At 43.2% G+C, this 21,703-nt stretch overlaps 1 protein-coding gene across 1 annotated transcript; it reads right to left on the bottom strand.

Annotated features, from left to right (window-relative positions):
- Window positions 1-295: 295 nt before the first annotated feature.
- ANKS4B (ankyrin repeat and sterile alpha motif domain containing 4B) lies at window positions 296-18,605 on the bottom strand. The gene is made up of 2 exons (XM_061599256.1): window positions 18,347-18,605; window positions 296-2,938 (listed from the first exon to the last, which is right to left on the bottom strand). The coding sequence occupies exons 1-2, from the start codon at window positions 18,508-18,510 to the stop codon at window positions 1,849-1,851; spliced, it is 1,254 nt and encodes a 417-aa protein (XP_061455240.1). The 5' UTR covers window positions 18,511-18,605; the 3' UTR covers window positions 296-1,848.
- Between the last annotated feature and the right edge of the window lie 3,098 nt (window positions 18,606-21,703).

Below are 21,703 nucleotides of genomic sequence, written 5' to 3'. Positions count from 1 at the left end.
CATCTCAGCCGATTTTCAATGTGTCCCTCTAGCATAAATCCTGTTAGTGGTTCTGTGGATAGTGTCATTTTATAGCTTAATCACTAGATGGCACTGGGCTTAGTTATATCCTGCTGCTCTTCAGTTCCTTTTTTAGGAGACACAATGAAGTTCTTGTCTAGCTTCCTGACTGGTGTGCCAACATTCTGTTACAGTATAAATGGAGGAAACTATTCACAATTTCCCCCCAAACTCTCCCCCGTCAAATTGTATCCAACAGCCATTCATCTGAGTCATATGAATTGTTAGACACACATTCAGATTAGGATGACCATTTATGCATCAGCAGAATAGAATGAAAGACAAAAACAAATTTCCATACAATTTGCATGTGCTAATTCATATGTATAGATGCAATTTAGAAATAGTGAGTGATAACCAACTGTCATACTCAGACTTATGTCCATTGGGTTGTATTCAACTAAGCCCTACTCAGAACAGACCCATTGAAATGAATGAAGCTAAGTTAGTTATGGCCATCAACTTCAGTGGCTCTACTCTGAGTAGGACTAGCATTGAATGCCACCATTGATTTCTGTGGGTATGTTCTGAGAAAGACTGATGTTGGATATCACCCAATTTCTATAAATAGAAATAGAATACATCTTGCAATAGTGGAGAAGACTGTAACCAGGTACACAGTCTGCTGTCCAGGTGCAAATTGTTGACGGGCAACTTCAAGACTTCTGCTTTCCCTTCGAGTTCCTTCTTGAGGTTCTTTATCTTTAAATGAGACTTGGATTGGGCAACCTTTTGAATAGAGAATGCCTTCAAATAGAGAACTGTTCTCTGTAAAGTGGTATGCATAGCCACCATAATTCAGATCTAGACCATGGGTTGGCTAGCTAAGGACTGGTTTTAACCATTTAAAACCATTTAATATTTAAACATTTCAATTCAAAGTATACTTTTTCAAAAGCTTTCCAATTAATTTTTCCCTTGTAACATTTCCCCCCCTTAAAAATCTACATTCAACAGCATCTTCCTGTGGTGATCTTGGGGGAAAAAATGAATTAGACTATATAAATGCCCATGTTTGCAAACACATTCATTTAGGATAGTCTGCATGAGAGTGTTCTTTCTGTTGTGCTGTTGATGGGGCTGGTTCACACATATAAGCTGGTTCCGTTTCTGTCTGTTTACGTGACCCTTTTATAAAGATTATCTGGAGAAACCGTCATTGTGATCATGGAAGTGGCTTGTAGGCTGTCTCCTTTCATGAACTGACACTCTACATGTATCTGACCCCTGCAGACCATAGCTGAACCGGCTAAGCAGCTCTGTGGCTTCAGAAAGCTCAGATGCTCTTTTCTAAAAATCTAAAACAGGTTTGGGGAACTTGTGGCCCTTCAAACGTTGTTAGACTGCAACCAGTAGAGGTTGGCCCATTTGGGCAAATGGGGCACTGCCCCAGTAGCCTCAGTCTGCCTTCAGCCAGCCTTCACTTGCCTGCATTCTTACAAGCAGTCCAGGAAGTGGCACTGGGTGTCAGCTTCCTCCTCCTCAGTCTCTGTGTTTAATTACTCCACAAGGAGGAGGATAGAGACAAAACTGGAATGAGTTGGCTCTGGCTGTCATTGGCTCTGGTTCCATCTTACTGTTGGGTCTCCTTGCCTTCAGTGGGCACCTGCCACCACTGATGACAACTCATGGAATCCCTGGCCATTGGCCATGCTGGCCGGGGCTGATGGGAGTTGGAGTCCAACAATATTTGAAGGGCCGCATGTTCCTCATCCCTGACCTAACGCTCTGTTCTGTGAAGCACAGCAGCTTCATGTACAGCAATTGCAATGCAGGCGCCTTTATGATTTACAGTTGAGTGTCTCTGGCCATACCAGGCTTTGCCAGTGCCTGCTTTCTTCGGCCCACTGCATGAAGGATTTTCTTCCTTGGGCCTAGTTGCATCTGAATGCTCCGTAGGTCTTCATCCGAACAAAGCAGGAGGGCCTCTAAATCAATGTTTTCACTCATCAAGATGGGAAGGAATTCATTCAGGTTCTGGGATGCCAAAAACACCTCAAGCGGGGTGGTCTCCACTTTCCCATTGTCCCATCCTATTTCTTCTTCAATCCAGGATTCTTCAGGATCATTCTCTGTGTCTGGGTCGGCACCGTCAGTCTCAGGCTCTTTGAAATGGAGCAATTCATCAGGCATGTTGACGCTGATATCTTCTTTCTTGCAGAGCATTGCATCAGTGTTTTCACCCACAGTGGGCAAGTTGCTCCAAAACACAATGTTTCCAAGCCCTGGCCGCTTGAAAATGGATTCTGGCCCCAGCTCATCGTCATCTTCAGAAACACTGTTTTTTCTCTTAAATTCATTTGTCAGCTCTTCCTCATCGTTTTCATTGAAGACATCCATCACGACAGTTCGCCCAGCTAGGGTGCCTTTATCTTGGCCAGTGCTCCCATCTTCATGACCATCTAAATTCTCCTCTTTCTTTTTGTTCCTCAGCTTGAAGGTGTCTTTCAAGTGTTTGGGCAGTGGGCTTAATGAACTGGAGGTAAAGAAATTGGACACTTTTGTCCTCGTGGCTGTTCCCCTTGCAGAATGCATGGATCCTTTGCTGAAGTTCTTGGCCATTTCATGTTCATGTTTCTCTTGACGTCTCTCACATTCACGGATTTGCCTCTCTGCATCACGCCGAGCCTGGGCTTTCAGCCTGGAGACTCTTTTGAGATTCTTCATGTTCTGCTCGGTGGCTGCGTTGTCGAGGATCTTGACGCATTCATATTGGTTTCTGTTGGCAGCCACGTCGAGAGGAGAACGCATGTAGTTATCCAGGACAAAGATATTGGCACCAAAATTGATTAAGAAGGTTACGCAATGGACGTGGCCGTTTGAGGCTGCATGATGAAGAGGAGTGTTCCCCCAAATGTCACACTTATCTGGATCACCCCTGAGAGGAAAAAAAAAACATGAAGGACTCAAACACTTAAAATCAGCTCTGGGGTCTGGTTTTCCAATGGCAGGAAAATGAGGCAGAATGGATAGCACTTCACACTGCAGACTGGGAGTACCATTTATGAATTCTTCCCTGCAAGTTAAAGCTAGCAGATTAAAGAGGTGGCTTCTGGGCCAGCACATTCCCTGATGTGCTTTTTTGAGTGCAGGGAGTTATTGATGGTGGTGTTTAATCTAGGGGAGCATTAAAATGTGAATGTCCACCTGCGGTCCAAAGTGGGTACAGTCCATTCTGCTACCTTAGGACTCTACCATTTCATTCCTACTTCATTGTCTTATACATGTTAACCAAGAAATAAAAGTCTGTGAGAGCTACATTTCATACCTTCCTGGAGCACACACTGATCAGAAGAGGCACAACTAATTTGAGCACTACAGCACATTTAATAGCTGCAAAAGAAGGCTGGCAAATGTAATGGAATTCCAGAGGGATATCCTTCAGCAGTTGATGCATGTATTTCAAGGATTTGGCCTTCAACAGACTGGAGATTCTAGCCAGAAAGACAAGATTATCCCAGTCATTAGCTCCCGCTGAGAAAATATCACTTGATCTCCAGCTGTTAGCAAGCAATCAGCTTCACAATCATTGGTCACTCAGCATAACTCCATCCTCTTATTCATAAAAAGGCCTGGTCCCCAGACAGGTTCTAGATTTCAGCTCCTCCCAGAAAAGAAGATCAGGTTAGGCTACTAAAACCCAAAAACATACTAAACTGTAGTTAACAATTATTAAATGTTTAAATGTATTTCTCTTTCCAAGAATGAGGGATGGGACTGAAAAAGGCTTTCTCCACTCTGAGGGCTGGCCCAAGATATTTTACTGCTTGAGGTGAACAACAAGATGGTGTCTGTCCCCATTCCATATTCAAAAGTTGACCAGACAAGTAGCTGAATATTTTCACACAGGCAGTGTGTGGTAGCGAAAGTGACAGATGGTCATTGGCCCAAGATAGCTCAAAGAGCTTCAAGGTAATGTAGGGATTTGGCTCCAACGTAGCTTCCCTCATGGGAAAATAGCAGCCACAGAGAGAGTGTGTGCATCCTAATCCAAATCAGAGACCTCAGTGGGGGTAAAGGCCTGCCCATGCCACAGTCCCAATCCAAGGCTGCATACACATACCATTTTATTCTAGAATCAATGGAGACTGAGTACTTGCTTGTTCTATGTGTTCCACATACAATCTAACCCCACCGCATACTTTTTGCCCCTGTGAGGTGCTTCTTGTGAGAAACTGATTTCATTCCAAAAATAAACGCTCGTTACAGACTGATTCTGCATTACATTATCAGTGTGTCCATTTGAAAACAGATGTTGGTGGTCCCAGCAATGGCGGGGTGGTGATGTATCCACACCTGCAATGTTACTGGGTTCTTAACAAGTGGTCCATGGATGGGCTTCTGGGAGTCCATGAACTGGGTGCAAAAAAAAAAAATCTAATGCAATAAAATAAATTGTATGCAATTTTTTTTGTGCTGTGTGTTTACGTGCGCTGTTCTGGGGAGAAGTTCTATAGCTGTCATCAGATTCTCAAAGGGCTCCATGGTGCAAAAAAGGTAAAGTACTACTGGCAGATACCATGATTGCAGTCACCATTTCCTCTTTCATTCACCTGGGGCATGCGGAAGAAGAAAAAGGCATGGATGACTTAATTGAGGGGAGGGGTTTCAAATCCATATAAAGTAGCCACACCCACCCTTGTGGACAGCATGATCTGGAATCAATCTAGATTGAAAACAGCATGTTGAGGACAAGCATGAATGATTCTGGATTGAGAAAAACGACAGTCTTGTGTTACAAATGGGTTAGAGTGTATGCAGCCCAGATCAGGATCAAGTATGTAAGAGCCAAACATCCCATTCAGCTGCTGCAAAGGCTTCCATGATCTCAGGAAAAGGTATTTGGAGCCCATTACACTTAACTGCTGCAGAGATTCTGAGATTTGAGGATATAAACATATCATGATGTGTATTTCTGTGTTATTGTGTCTAGACTGTAGCTATTTTTAAGTATGTTTTATTGACTTATTTTAGTTGACTTTATGATGAATTGTTGTAAGCAACTTTGAACAGTCATTGACTGGAAAAGCAGCCTGGAAATATTTTGAAATAACATAAGAACATAAGAAGAGCCTGCTGGATCAGGTCAGTGGCTCATCTAGTCCAGCATCCTGTTCTCACAGTGGCCAACCAGGTGCCTGGGGGAAGCCCGCAAGCAGGACCCGAGTGCAAGAACACTCTCCCCTCCTGAGGCTTCCGGCAACTGGTTTTCAGAAGCATGCTGCCTCTGACTAGGGTGGCAGAGCACAGCCATCACGGCTAGTAGCCATTGATAGCCCTGTCCTCCATGAATTTGTCTAATCTTCTTTTAAAGCCATCCAAGCTGGTGGCCATTACTGCATCTTTATTTATTTATTTATTTTGTTGCATTTATATACCGCCCATAGCAAGTAGCTCTTGTGGGAGCAAATGCCATAGTTTAACTATGCGCTGAGTAAAGAAGTACTTCCTTTTGTCTGTCCTGAATCTTCCAACATTCAGCTTCTTTGAATGTCCACGAGTTCTAGTATTATGAGAGAGGGAGAAAAACTTTTCTCTATCCACTTTCTCAATGCCATGCATAATTTTATACACTTCTATCATATATCCTCTGACCCGCCTTTTCTCTAAACTAAAAAGCCCCAAATGCTGCAACCTTTCCTCGTAAGGGAGTCGCTCCATCCCCTTGATCATTCTGGTTGCCCTCTTCTGAACCTTTTCCAACTCTATAATATCCTTTTTGAGATGAGGCGACCAGAACTGTACACAGTATTCCAAATGCGGCCGCACCATAGAGTTATACAACAGCATTATGATATCGGCTGTTTTATTTTCAATACCTTTCCTAATTATCACTAGCATGGAATTTGCCTTTTTCACAGCTGCCGCACACTGGGTCGACATTTTCATCGTGCTGTCCACTACAACCCCGAGGTCTCTCTCCTGGTCAGTCACTGCCAGTTCAGACCCCATGAGCGTATATGTGAAATTAAGATTTTTTGCTCCAATATGCATAATTTTACACTTGTTTATATTGAATTGCATTTGCCATTTTTCCGCCCATTCACTCAGTTTGGAGAGGTCTTTTTGGAGCTCTTTGCAATCCCTTTTTGTTTTAACAACCCTGAACAATTTAGTGTCGTCAGCAAACCTATCCACTTCACTGCTCACTCCTAATTCTAGGTCATTAATGAACAAGTTGAAAAGTACAGGTCCCAATACCGATCCTTGAGGGACTCCACTTTCTACAGCCCTCCATTGGGAGAACTGTCTGTTTATTCCTACTCTCTGCTTCTTAACCAATTCCTTATCCACAAGAGGACCTCTCCTCTTATTCCATGACTGCTAAGCTTCCTCAGAAGTCTTTGGTGAGGTACCTTGTCAAACGCTTGTTGAAAGTCTAAGTACACTATGTCCACTGGATCACCTCTATCTATATGCTTGTTGACACTCTCAAAGAATTCTAATAGGTTACTGAGACAGGACTTTCCCTTGCAGAAGCCATGCTGGCTCTGATTCAGCAAGGCTTGTTCTTCTATGTGAATCTAGCTTTAATAATACTTTCTACCAGTTTCCAGGGACAGAAGTTAAGCTAACTGGCCTGTAATTTCCGGGATCCTCCCTGGATCCCTTTTTGAATATTGGTGTTACAATTGCCACTTTCCAGTCCTCAGGCACGGAGGAGGACCCAAGGGACAAGTTACATATTTTAGTTAGCAGATCAGCAATTTCACATTTGAGTTCTTTGAGAACTCTTGGGTGGATGCCATCAGGGCCCGGTGATTTGTCAGTTTTTATATATGCAATTATTTTAACTGTTTTTTATAAGTGTGTCTGTTTATAGATGTTATTTATATAGTTAAATAGCTTCAGGATGCCTCATGGGAATGGATTCACAAATGAAATAAATAAATACATAACTAATAAAGGGAGATTTCTTATGTATGGTCCTTTGTATTGCGTTTACAGTGTACAGTATATGCACAGCTCAGTTTATCCCCCCCTCCTCCTGCTAAGGCAATACAGGCAACCTTATTTGCAAATTTCCCTCTCTGAATATAAGTTGCTGAGACCTTGGACTTCAATTGCTCTCAGATATGCTGTCTGTATCCATGGCAGCCTCTTGTGCGTTCCAGTAAGAGGAAGCACGTCCTGGCTCTACACTTAACTTTCCTGCTTTGCTGTTGAAATCTGACAGAAGCCATCTATTCCCCGAGGTGCTTTGTTCTCCCAACTGCATTTGCTCCTGAGAAGTTTTTTCAAAAATGGAAACACATTTGCGCAGAACGTATGCCTTCAGCGGGTTTCCAGAGACTTTGGAAGCTGTTGCCCCCAGTAGATAGGGATGGGAAGAGGCAGCGGGTTTGGTTCAAGAAGAAAATAGGGGTAGCCCTCATCAAACTCATTTTGATAGCCCTGCCTCACTTTTGATAGGATTATTATTTTTTATTCCCCTTGTTTTTTTCGCCACCCCCCCACCCCCAGCCTGGACCTGCGCCTGGTGTCCCCTGGACTGGCTTCCCCTGGACTTCCCTCCCTCCACCCTGGAGCGTCTGAATTGGGACAAACTACAGATGATGGGGAAGCCCACTTTCCTAATCATGCATGTGGGGTTCTGAGGATCCGCTTTCACATAAAACTATGGTTTTTAATGAAATTGTTTTACAGTGCAACTCCCACCCAGAGGAAAAAATGTTCGCTTTAAAAATGGATATTTAGCAGCCTTGGTGCCTACTTGCAGTTTTATAATCCTGCTACTCACCTGTGTCTCCATGGCAGAGAAACCTGTTTAATGTGTTAAAGACTCAGGATGTCTCATAGTGGCATCTGTGAGACTTAATTCAGAGCTGGGGGCAGAGGTTGTAATCCTCTTACTACAGCTCAGAAGAGCCTTGGCAATTGCCATAGAAAAAAAATGGAGCCTCTAGGTCCAGAGGCAGCTATTTCTGAACAGGGGGCAAACCTCTAAAGCAATGGGAACAGAGTGTGCATCTGGGCATGCACGAAGTACTTGCACTTTCTTTTGGCAAACTCAAGTTTTTGATAGGGATTATTTGTAAATCGCTTTCCCCTCAGACTGTGCTTTTCAAATGAAATTGTTTTGTAGTGCAACCCTCCCTCACTGGAAAAAAATGTTCAATTTTAAAAACGGGCATCCAGCAGCTCATGGACACACGTACTGCATTTTTCCACCAGGGCCCATTTTTCTTACCACCACCATACAGGGCAGAGAGAATGTCTGCTCCCAGCCACACCAGCTTTTTATCAGATCCATGGGCGGGGAGAGATGTTTCTCCTAACAGTCGGTCATTCTTTTCTAATCCACTTCAAGAGACAACATGAATTGGTAAGGAAAATAAAGATTGCAGAGGGGAGGGGAAAGTTAGGTCCAGAGTTTTAAAAAAAATGATTAATAATTGTATCTTGCTGTTATTTTTTTACATAAGAATTATCTGCTTTCATGTGAATGTATTTTTATATAAAGGTGTTTATATTATAATGTATTTTATGGATGTTTATGTTTTAAATATGTTGGAAGTCGCTTGGAGACTTTTTGCATAACCAGCAACTAACCAGTTTAATTATTATTATTAAAGTGATCATTTAAAAAAGAAATTTTATTATAACAATAGTAATAAAAATAGCAGTGATAAAAACCTTCCTCTTTCAACAAGCATTTTAAATAGAGACCTTTATTATCCCAGTCTGCATCTGTATTGGAATTGTTTTTAGGATGTTTTCAGAGCTTTATCATCTGTTTGCTGCCCTAGGATCCCTTTGGGAGGAAGAGTGGGATATAAATTTAGATAATAAAAATAAAAATAGAATAGATAATAAAAATAAATAAATAAAATTTCTTTTAAAATTGCATCTGTGGGATACCAACCCAGATTGGGACTGTGGTGTGAGGGAAGGGGAGCTTAACCTTTTGCTCTGGTGAAAGTCCCGCCCCCAACTTATTTGTCCCTAACAGTGCCATTGCAGCAAATTCCCCGATCTTGGGCCATGGTCCCAATCCAGATCAACCCCTCCCTTCACCCAAACAGGAGCTTGATAACAATGTGTTTAGGAAACAGAGGGAAGAGATCCAGGGGAAATGACGTGATGCTTGGGGTGGTTGTTTCAGGTTAGCTGATGATGCAAACAAGAGCTAAGTTAAATATATCTGGGGTAACCCTCTTCCTCGTCTGTTCAAGACCCATGTGATCTTTGGGGAATGCATTATCCAGCAATGCACTAAAGCACTTTCAGAGGACTGATGTAGCACAGGGCTTAAGAGACACAGGCTGCAATCTTATAAAGTCACACTTACCAGGAAGTAAGTTCCCCTCTTCATTACCAGGAAAGCGTACTAAGCACTTCATCGATGTTCGGGCCGTCGCAACTGCCGCGCGGATATGAGGCATCCAAGAAAGGGAGGAATGGAATAACATACCTAGATATTTGTAAGCACTAACTTGCTCAATGGAGTGGCCGTTAATTTTCCACATGGGAGTTAGGGAAGATTTTGTAAACGCTAGAATTTTAGTTTTTGAAAAATTAATTGTTAATGCGTTCTCTGAGCAATACTCCATAAAAATTCTAATCAAGCGTTTGAGGCCAACTTTAGAAAAAGCGAGCAAGGCCGCGTCGTCAGCGTAAAGCAAAATAGGACAACTGGTTCCTTTAATTTTAGGCGAGTGGAGGTCAGGTGAAAAACATTTAGGGGCCAAATCATTTAGAAAGAGATTAAAAAGGAGCAGGGCCAGCATACAGCCTTGTCTCACCCCTCTTGACGTGATAATTGAGTTGGAGAGATCTCCTTTTTGGCTACAGCGAACACGAAGGGAAGTGTTCAGGTGCAGCTTATAAATCAAGAACAACAATCTCTTATCGATAGTTGTTTTAGCCAATTTGGCCCACAGTATATCCCGTGGGATAGAGTCAAACGCCGCCTTCAGGTCAATAAAAGCAACGTAAAGACCACTCCCTACCTGATTTCTATATTTTTCGGCAAGATGGCTTAATAAAAGGCAGTGGTCCATGACCGATCTACCACTCCTAAAGCCTGCCTGTTCCTCTCCCAGTACATTTTCCTCCTCCATCCAGTTGGATAGCTTGTTCTTTAGATAGTTAGCATATAATTTCCCAATCACCGATAGTAAGCTAATTGGTCTATAACTAGCCGGCTCCGTCCTGGGGCCTTTCTTATAAATAGGCACAACAATGGCTTCCTTCCATGCCTGAGGAAAATGTCCCTTATTATTAATCAGAGTGAAAAGATTGGCCAAAATAGGCGCCCACCATTCTGAGTGTGTTTTTAGAAGCTCAGGGGAAAGATTATCACCACCTGGAGCTTTGGCCGGTTTTAGGTTTTTAATTAAATCAAGTATTTCTGATTGTGTAACCGGCGGCCAAAGGGGAGAGGATTCATAGTCAACAACAAATGGAATCTTTGGAGACGAGCGATAAGAATCCTTTTGGCAATCCATGAAATATTGTTCCCAGACGTTTGGAAGGATGTTACAAGGGGCAAAATTGGAAGGTCTAATGGAGCCATTAATTAGAGACCAAAACCTTTTGGAGTTGCTATCTTTGGCTGCCTGTCTTAGGGACTCCCATCCCAATTGTATTGCTTGTCGTTTTTTGGACACTATAAGGGCTTTGTAGTTCCTTTTGGTTATATAATATATCTCAGGCAAGACTCTAGCATTTTGATGACGATAACATAGATATATGTTTCTCAATTGTCTCTTTGCGTTAAGGCATTCTTGGTCGAACCATTTATGCGAGTCATCCCACACGTTTGATCGAGTGGGCACATTATTCGGTATTAACAAAGGTTGAAATGACTCAACCAAAGAGTCCAATGCAATTAGGGATTGAGTGAGGTCGGGAGAATTTCCAAAAGACTCCTGAATGTTCTTAGCCAAGGGAGATGCTATAAATTCTGCTACTTTAGAGGCAACTAATGAGGTCCACATGGGTCGTTTGTATTTAAAATACATTTGATTGATGGCCGGATTATATTCTGCCGCTAACCTACAGTTCACCTTTAAATGCAATGAAAAAGAAATGGGTAGGTGATCGCTGTCCAATCTCATGCCGACCGAAAAATTCGTAATCGAATTCAAAAGATGGGGGGATGTGATCGCGTAGTCGATCACGCTACTTCCTCTATTTGATATGTATGTACTCCGCACAAGCGTCAAGGGGCTTTAATCCATTTAAAATGGTAAGATTATGGCTGCCAACCATACGGGATAAACAAATTCCTTGATAATTGACGCTATAATCCTTGGAGGTTCTCACTAGCTCAGGAACTAGATGTGTGTTAATTTCCCCCCTCCACAACTTAGAAGCTAGAAGGGTCTCATTGTTCTGGCCTATCCTAGCATTAAAATCTCCCAGGATAATTACCAAGGCTCCAGGGAATCGGGACTCCAACTCCGTGGTATAATAATCAAAATCTTCCCACAATTGATCAGTAAGTGACCTAGAAGTAGCAGGGGGGATATATACATTGATTAATAGAAGAGACATTTTAACAAAAGTCAGGTGAACAGCCATGGCAAAGTTATTACATGCTGGAATTTTGTTACAACGGACATTTAATGCTGTAGAAATAAGGATAGCCAGGCCTCCTTTAGGGCATCCCTTAGTTTTTTCTATTTGGTGGACAGCTGGTAAGGTTATAGCGTTGAAGCCATCTATGTTCAACTCTGTGGTATTCCAGGTTTCCTGTAAGCAAATTACATCTTGACGATTTAAAAAGTTAATAAAGTCTGGAATATTTTGTTTGGATGACCACCCTGCTTAGTACTTAGTGCTTAGTACACTTTTTTTTATAACAAAGGGGGGCAATATATCCCGGCAGCTATACAGGTATTCAGAGCCAAAATTCTAGCCCAACTATTGTATGGTGTCCAGATATGGATACATGCGTTCAATCCCATGGTGGAGACAGTGCTGTCCATCTTCTTATGAAGAATCTTTGGAGTTCAAAGATGCGTTCCAAATGCTGTGTTAAGATTGGAAGCGGGATCGTGCTTGGTAGAATGCCAAGCATGGTCCCTAGCTTTTAATTTTTGGACTAAAATTGCTTATATATGCCCGTCAGGTTATCTGTCATGTCTTGGAGAAGACGGGCTCCTATCCAGCTGGATGAAATGCTTTTTAGACAAGCTGCCCTACTTAGGCCTTTCATTAGAATTTCTTTCCTCCCAAGACTTTGGTAGGGCTAGGCAGATTATTAAGGATAGACTCCATGACATTGATAGACAATCAACAATCCAGGCCGCATCTAAAGTATGTTCCCCCCTTCATCATAAACTGGACTTCAACTTTCTAAAGTACGCGCCATATCTAGATGTCTTAATGAATCCCAAATACCGATTAGCATTCTCTAAGGCCCGCTTCAACTGTCTGGAGTCTGCGCTCCTGGAGGGTAGATTTAAGGGCATGCCCTTAACACAACAACTTCCTGTGTAAGGAAGGCTTAATAGAATCTCTGCCCCATATCCTCTTTGCTTGTCCTCTATATGCTGAGGAAAGGGATCTATATATCATACCTTATATGCAAAATCATCCCAATAGATCTCCTGAACATTGGATGTCATGGCTTCTATCTGGCAATAATAGCTCTCATTTGATTTCAGTTGCTAAGTACTTTTATGTAGCCCAACGTAAAAGACAGTTATTTACTATTAACCCTTCTATGTAATTGCTTAATATTACTAGTACTAGTTTAGTGATAATTTTAACAATATGTTTGCAACTGGTTGTAATTTTTATTTTTCTTGACGGGTCATTGACCGTAATAAAGTATCGATTACCAGGAAATAAGTTACCTCTCCCACGAACACCCTAGGTGACCTTTGGCAAGCCCTTCTCTGTGCCATATGGTGATAATAATACTATCTTACAGGGTCGTTGTAAGGATTACAACTAGATAATGCATGCAAAGAACTTTGAATGCTTGAAACCAGTAGGCAGATGTTTATTTATTTCTAATGTATGGGTTAAAATCATAGACTTGGAAGGGGCCTATAAGGCCATCAAGTCCAACCCCTTACTTAGTGCTGGAATCTAAATTAAAGCATACCTGACAGGTGGCTGTCCAGCTGCCTCTTGAAGGCCTCCAGTGTTGGAGAGCCCACCTCCTCCCTAGGTCATTGGTTTCACCGTCCTACTGCTCTAACAGGAATTTTTTCCTGATGTTCATTCGCAATCTGGCTTCCTGTAACTTGAGCCCATTATTCTATGTCCTGCACTCTGGGATGATTGAGAAGAGATCCTAGCCTTCATCTGTGTGACAACCTTTTATGTACTTGAATAGTGCTATCCTATCTCCCCTCAGTCTCCTCTTCTCAAGGCTAAACATGTCCAGTTCTTTGTCTCTCCTCACAGGGCTTTGTTTCCAGTCTCCTGATCATCCTTGTTGCCCTCCTCTGAACCTGTTCCAGTTTATCTGCATCCTTCTTAAAGTGTGGTGTCCAGAACTGGACTCAGTACTCAAGATGAGACCTAACTAGTGCTGAATAGAGGGGAACCAATACTTTAAGTGATTTGGAAACTATACTTCTATTAATGCAGCCTAAAATAGCATTTGCCTTTTTTGCAGCCACATCACACTGTTGCCTCATATTCATCTTGTGATCAACAACAACCTCAAGATCCTTCTCACATGTAGTATTGCTGAGCCAAGTTTCCCCCATCTAATAACTGTGCATTTGGTTTCATTTTCCTAGGTGTAGAACTTTGCACTTATCCCTGTTAAATTTCATTCTGTTGTTTTCAGCCCAGTTCTCCAGTCTATCAAGATCCCTTTGAATTTTGTTTCTGTCTTCCAAGGTATTAGCTATCCCTCCCAATTTTGTATCATCTGCAAATTTGATAAGCGTTCCCTGCACCTCCTCATCCAAGTCATTAATGTAAGTGTTGAAGAGCTCTGGGCCAAAAACTGAGCCCCGCGGTACCCCACTCATTACCTCCCCCCAGTTTGAAAAGGGAACCATTGATAAGCACTCTTTGAGTACGACTCTGTAGCCAATTGTGGATCCAACTGATAGTTCCATCCAGCCCACATTTAGCTAGATTGCTAATCAGAATAGCATGAATCAGAATAAATATCTTGCAAGTTTACCTACAAATGAGTTAAGCTAAACTGTTACAATCTCATCTTAGTCCTGTTGATGTCAGTGAAGTTATCTGTAGAAAAGGTTTTTCCTGCAGATCAGGTCACAGTGATTTAGTGTCCTCCAATATGAATGGTCTACAGGGCGGCATCTTTTTGTTTTATAACAAAGGTTTTTTCTACATCAGGCGCAACGTTGCATTGAGTTTGTTGCTTAGATGATTTAATGTGATCAGTCACAAGTTAGGAAGATGATCCATTTGCTTAGTGATGGTTCCACTCCTTGAGATTTGTATTAACGTGATTTGCATTTGTGATGGTGGCCAAAGTATTTTTTTATTTTGTTAATTAATTACTTTTTAAAAACAAAAGTCCTTCCTCAAAGGAGTTCAGGGTGGAGTACATGGCCCCTCCCCATTTCGTCTTCACAAAGCTCTGTGAGGTAGACTAGGCTGAGTGAGGCTAGCCCAAAGTCACCCCGAAAAGGACCAGGGAAGAAGAGCAAAGGCACTATGAGCTCCTATCTGGGAGCCAACAGGTTCACACAGGCTTGCTAAGTGAAGGTTTGATTTTTTTTCTTTGAGCAAGGCTTTTTTTTTCTTTGTTAGCTAAGGAGTGATATTCATTTTAACTACAGTGAAATCTGGCTGTAACTTTAGGACAAGCAATTACACTGTTTAAAGGTTGTTTTTATTGGCAATAAAATGTGGCATATACAAGCGCAGGCCACACCCAAAAGCCAGGAACTAAGAAACATATTGTGGGCCTGCACTTAATGTTTGCATGGCATTGTAACACTCTAAGCCAGTGGTGCGGAACCTTTCATTTAAGCCAAGGGCCACATTCCATTGTTAGCAACCTTCTGGGGGCCACATGCCAGTGTGGGGGAGCAAGAGATATGATTCTTACTTTTGTATAGTAGGACTACATTACAGACATGTAAAAGTCATCTCTCCATCCAGGAATGCAGGGATGTAGTCGTCTGGGGTCTTGGGGTGGTCTTAGACCCCTTGGCTTTTTGGAAGCAGGCTCCCAGCAGGCTCACTATATCTCCAGTGTCCTACAACCAATCAGCATGAAAGAGGAGTATGTTTGCCACTGAGAAGAGTTTTCTAATTTACTTGCTGTTTGGTTCCAATCAGAATGAAAAGAGGTAAGTCAGCCACTGAAGACTCTTCTCAGTAGCTTACACTCTCCTTTTTCATGCTGATTGGCTCCTAGGGACATCTGTTGTTGTGGGAGAAGGCATTGACAATCTAATTCTCAATCCAGCAGCAAGAGAACAAAAGGGGGGGAGGGTGTGTGGATGTGACTATCACAAAGGGACCCTGCACTTCTGAATTTGCCACTACATTACTGCAGGCAAGCAAGAGGAGTTAAATTCAAGGGCACGTTCCAGCCAGGCAAAGCACTCAAGGAGAGTATAGAGCAAGGCTTATATGGGGTGTGGCCTGATGAGAGGGGTGTGGGTTGGGGAGAGTCCTGAGGGCCAGACAGAGAGACCTAGAGGGCAGCAGTGGCTGGTCCCCCTAGGGCAGAAAACAGGGAGCCCAACAGTAGGTGGAACTAGAGCCAATGACAGGCAGAGCCAACTGATTCTAGGGTTGCTCCCATCCTCCTCCCTGCTGAGTTCTACGAGGGTAAAACTGAGACTAAGGAGGAGGAAACTGTCCAGGCAGTTCTACCATCCGGACTGGTTATAAGCAGGAAGGTGGGGGCTGGCTAATTGCAGCGCCTTATTTGCCCCAGTGGGCTAGCCTCCACTGCTAGAGGGCAACATGTGTCCCCAAGGCATGACCTTCCCACCCTGCTTGTCTCCATTTTACCTTGCCATGGTTTTAGTGTGCTCTACATGGGAAACTGCCTTACTGAGTCAGACCATTGGTCAATCTAGCTCAGTATTTGTCTGCACTTACTGGCAGTGGCTTCCCAGGGTCCCAGGCAGGGTTTTCTTTCAGTCCTAGCTGCAGATCATGGGGACTGATCCCAGGACCTTCTGCGGGCAAAGCACATGCTGCATCACTGAGCTAGGGCCCTCAACCTTCGTCAGTATTTCTGTATGACTTTGGCTCTGCAAAATGAGGAAAGAGGGTAGATGGGACTCAGAAACATCATCATAACATGCCACCAAACATCATTAACCAGAGCCGGCGTCAAGGGTCAAAATGGTTGGGCGTGTGTCGAGGGCCCACACCCCGGGGGGGTGGGCACTGATATATAGCAGCAAATTCAGAAGTGCAAATTCAGAATTCTTCCACATCCAGAAGTCACAGCCACAGCACTTCCCTCCCCCTCTTTTTTGCTGCTAGGTTGAGAATGAGATTCTTGTTAATGCCTTCTATTGCAACAACAGATGTCCCTAGGAGCCAATAAACACGAAAAGGGAGAGTGTTAGCAACTGGAAATAATCTTCTCAGTAGCTGACTTATCTCCTTTCATTCTGATTGGATCCAATCAGCAGGAAAGGACAAGAAACCATGTTAGAAGAATCTTCTCAGTGGCTAACACACTCCCCTTTCATGCTGATTGGCTCGTAGGATGCTGGAGACATAGAGACCCTGCTGGGGCCCTGCTCTCAAAAAAGGAAGGGGTCTAAGGCCCACAAGACCCCCGGAGAACTACACCCCTGCTGACAAAAGACCACAGGACCTGCTCTTCCACTTCGCCATTGCAACCTGCTTGCTTGTTCACCTGCCTCCCATTCCAGCCCACACAACGGGGGTGGTGAGAAAGAGAACAGAAGGTGCCACTGTCTGCTTGGTCATTGGTTCTCTGCCTGGCATGCAGCCAGGTGGTAGCAATGATGACAGGTGGGGGGAACCTTTGGCTGAATGACAACTCCCATTACTCCGGTCCATTGGCCATGCTTGCTAGAGCTGATGGGAGTTGTCGTTCAGCAACATTGGGAGAGCCAAAGCTTCCCTGCACCTGAATTATGAGGATGGGGCACAGGAGCAGCAGCAACTGATGATGATGATGGAAGTAAGGAGGTAAATCAGGGATGTCGGCTGGGGCTGATGGGAGTTGGGAGTCCAGCAACATCTGGAAGGTCACAGTTTGCCCAGCCCTGAGGCAAGGGACCCCAAGGCGTTTTCCTTCTGAAACCTGAAGCTAATACTGTAATCAACCAGTGGGAGAAACCTCAGAACATTGTTTCAAGAGAAATACGGAGCCTGGATGAATATTCCTTGTATGGATGGGCAAATCAGTCCATTCTGGCTACTCTCCGTTTCTCAATTTTCTAATCTTAAATTCAGTTCTCTGCATTTCCACATTGGTTTGTGATGGGGGAAAAAAGCCCTCATGAAAAATCACCAGCATTTTAGAGCAAATCTAATATATGCATTTTTGTATACAATCTTGCCTAATTTGCACATTTTTGCAAAGGAATTTCCTCCTAGTATATTTCATTTTCTTTGTTATTTCCTGTAATGTTTGCACCTTCATGCACACTTTACCCCAGTATATACATTTTTGTATATCTTACTAGGCTGGAGATGGGCACTGCAAAACCTCTAAAAATGTGAATTTTGAAGGATGGCTGCATCTCGGTTTGCACATTGTTTTAGAAAGTGTGAATTAGGGAGGTTCACCTTGAAATGCAAACAGAATCAAATTTCTCCCCCATCCCTTAAATATGGTCTGTGTATATCAGATGCTTTTGAGCTTCCCATGGGTATCTGGGTGGCCAATGCGAGACTTTCCTCTTCTCCCAGGCATTTTAGCATGCGTTTTTTAAACTGTTTTTTAAAATGTGTTTTTAAATGTGTATATTTGTTTTTAATGTTTTTAATTGTTGTAAACCACCCAGAGAGCTTTGGCTATGGGGCAGTATACAAATGCTGTCAGTCAGTCAATAAATAAATAAATAAACAAACAATAAACAAATAAATAAATAATGGGATGCTGGGCTGGATGGGCCATTGGCCTGATCCATCAGGCTCTTCTCATATTAAACACAAGTTTACAAAGGTTACCTCCTCATTGCCCACAAATGTCATATCATTTCTAAAACAAGGAATCTCACAAATGTCAGTCAATGGCACACTTTCGTCTCTCCCCCCTGGGCCTGCTGAACCTAACAAATGAACCTAACAAAAGTTAATCAATGACACGTTTTTGTTCCTCCCTAACCACCGAATTTATGATCAAAAAGGTATTACAGGCTATATGTAGGCCTGCTGAACTTACCCTCTTCGGCAAATGATTTCCATTGCCTCCAGGTTGCCGTGGTATGCCACCAGCAGGGTGGGCGTCATCCCGTCTGCATCAGAAGTGTTGAGGTCTTTTCTGGTAGCTTCTTTCAGTAGTTCCAGATTGCCATCAGCAGCTGCCTGGTGGTACCGGGTGGACATTTCCCCCCAATAGTATCTGGCTGAGGCAGCTTCTCTCACACAGCGTAGTAGCTGGACTCCACAGATGCACACTTCCCAAAGCGCGGGTAGTTAATGAATAGTCACAGACAGCATTGCCAGCTTTGGGAAGATAAAAATGAGGAAGCAAAGGTCACTTCTGTTTGCACAGACTGCCTTATTCTTCATGGAAATGGCAGGCTTCAAAATGTCATATCCTCAGTTTTAACTTCTGGTGAAGCAAAGCAAGATAGACCAAAGTAAAGCAAGGTTACACATCCATACCATACATGTAAAGCACATTTAGAACACACAGCTGCCCCAAATAATCCTGGGACCTGTAGTCTGTTAAAGGTTCTGGGAATGGTAGCTCTGTGAGGGATAAACAACAGTTCCCAGGATTCTTTGGGGAAAGCCATAGGCTTTAAATGTGTGCTAAATGTATGGTGGGAATGTGACTCGTGTGTGGCTTTGAACAGTGGCGGATGGTGGCTCCATATCAGTGGGACAGTAGAATCCGCTCTGGGGTTTATTCTGAACTTTCAGGGGCTGTCCAAGGTGCTGAACCTCTTGTGGGAGTATGTTTCAGCACTTTTGATAGCTCCTTGGAAGTTCACACTAAAACCTGGAGTGGATTCCACTGCCCACTGACATGGACCCACCAACTGAACGAACCATTGTTCCATCAGGCCCAAATCCCTGCATAGACCTGGATCACCAGACTCCATTTTCAACATCTGACAGCGAAAAATTAGTTTGTGTTATAAATGAAGGACTCTCATAGCACGGCAGTGAGCAAGACTCCTCTATGGGCTAGACTTGCTGGGGTGGCCATGTGTCCTACTTTATAGAGGACAATCCTCTCTTTGAAGGCATCCTCTGTTTGGAGGGATGTCTGGTGCAACCCCGGTTTAAAGATAAAGAAACCAAAGAAGAGAGAGCAGGAGCAACATAGGAAGAATCTGGCTGCTGGCCTATGAAGGCCTATGTAGTCCTGGATTCTGTTCTCCCAGCAGCCAAACAGATGCCTGTGGGAAATGCACAAGGAGAAAGCATTCCCCTGCTTGTGATGCCCAGAAACTGGAATGCAGAGGTGTAGTGCCTCCTGTACTGGAGTTAATAAGCCATCATGACCAGTCGCTTATGCTAGCCTTAGCCTCCATTAATTTGTCCTTTTAAAGCCGTCGAAATTGGTTGCCATTAGTACATCTTATAATACCCTAGTTTAACTATGTGGTCTAGTCTCTGGCCACTGCACTAAGGTGGCTTCATAGGGATGGAGAGAAATCATTTTAATCAGAAACCACCTAATTCACACTTCTTGATCCAACACATGAACAGAAACACAATTACCTTCCAAGATTGTCACTTCACTGAAAGGTGTGATGCAGTTCTCCGACACAACATGTGCAAAAAAGCATAATTAATGAGAATAATATACAAAAATGCCTTGTTTTAGGGGAAATTGCTGGCAAAATGTACAGTCAAAAGGGCATACAAAAATGTGTATGTTGAGATGAATTTTCATGAGGCCTTTTTTGGCTGGCTTTAAAAGAGGATTTGACAAGCTCATGGAGGTTAAGGCTATTAATGGCTACTAGCCATGACAGCTATGTTCTACCTCCATTGTAGGAGGCAGTGTGGCTCCGAATGCCACTTGGCAGGAATCACAGTTGGGGACAGTGCTGTTGTACTCAGGCCTTGCTTTCAGGCTTCCCGTAGGCATCTGGTTGACCATCGTGAGAACAGGATGCTTTTCTAGAGGGACCTTTGGTCTGCTCCAGCTGGGCTCTTCTTATGTTCTTAACAAAAGAATTTGTAAATTGTTGCAGAATGTAGAGAACTGAAATGTGAAACTGAAATTGACAAATGTGTCCATCTCCGGCTGGTTTACAATCCAGTACACAGGAACATAGAAAGCTGCCTTATACCAAGTCAGATCATTGGTCCATCTAGCTCAGTACAGTCTACACTAACCAGCAGCAGCTCTCCAGGATTTCAGACAGTGGTCGCTCCCACCTCTGCCTAGAGATGTGGGGATTCAACCTGGGGCTTTCTGCATGCAATGCAGATGATCTACTACTGAGCTATGGCCCTTCCCCAAACTCACCCTTGTTATCGACAAGAGGTTCTAGGGCTAAAACTGAGCAGAGCTTAGCCCAGATGAATATCTGAATGACTTCATACACTGGTTTGAAAAGACACAAGATCTTCTGACACCCTGAGACTCGCAGCAAAGTAAGGGTGCAGTCCTGAGACATTGCCATTAAATGGGAGTTTTGTCTTTGATTTTACTGGAGGGGGGGCACTGTGTGTGTAATAACCCCCTGGGTCACAACCGAGTGTATGCAGTGTTGGGCAGCAGGAATGAATTCAATTCCCTTTTTGCCCATTGCAACTGAAGACGTAATGAAGCCAGCCTCAAGAAGAAAAAGGAAGGACTTAATGAGCCGCATTGTGGGTTCTGCCAGGCAGTTTGGAAAAGATCAAACGAAACTGACCCCGAATTCCCTCCCAGGAGTTTATTAGCCCTTCTGACCAGGTCTTCACATAGCTTTAAGAAATGAGCTACGTTCAAACAGAACCCTTTCTTCTTCTTTTTATATAAGTGTTAAATCAAAAGCAATGAAGTTCTGAGCCACAAGAATTATCTTTTCTTCTTCCTCCGCTGAAGATCTCCCAAGGCTCAAATCACTTCACAGTGAAATGGGGGTGGGGGGAGTGAAGCCTCTGTGTGGGACTCATTAGGACGCACTGATCGCTGTTTGAAACAATGCTTTTTAAATTTGTTATGATTGCTCAACTCCTATCTTTGCAGTCCAAGTCTCTGCATGTTCCCTGAAAGTACATTCCTCTGTCTTCCAGGGGACTTTCTCCCTTGAAAGTGTGTTCTAGGATTGCAGCCTTTACAAAATTATTGGCAGAGGGGAAAGGGATGTTTTTAGAAAAGGTTCTTTTTTTGATTTCCAGGTTGATGATGACTGTTTTGTGTTTTTGATTCTCAGTTGCCCAAAGAATTCAGACTTGCTGAGAACGTCATCGGACAGAAGAAAGCAACAAAGAGACACAAAGATGTTATTTCTCCATTGAGTTGTGTTTGCTGGCACACCCAAACATTTACAAAAGCATCATAAACTGCCATCTCATAAAGTATCAATAAAATAACAAATACCATTTAAAAAAAAAGTACAAAAAT

This window comes from Rhineura floridana, chromosome 17, assembly GCF_030035675.1.
Source record: "Rhineura floridana isolate rRhiFlo1 chromosome 17, rRhiFlo1.hap2, whole genome shotgun sequence".
Taxonomy (NCBI): Eukaryota; Metazoa; Chordata; class Lepidosauria; order Squamata; family Rhineuridae; genus Rhineura; species Rhineura floridana.
The sequence above is the reverse complement of the archived record's forward strand: the minus strand, read 5'-3'. Positions and strand labels throughout refer to the sequence as shown.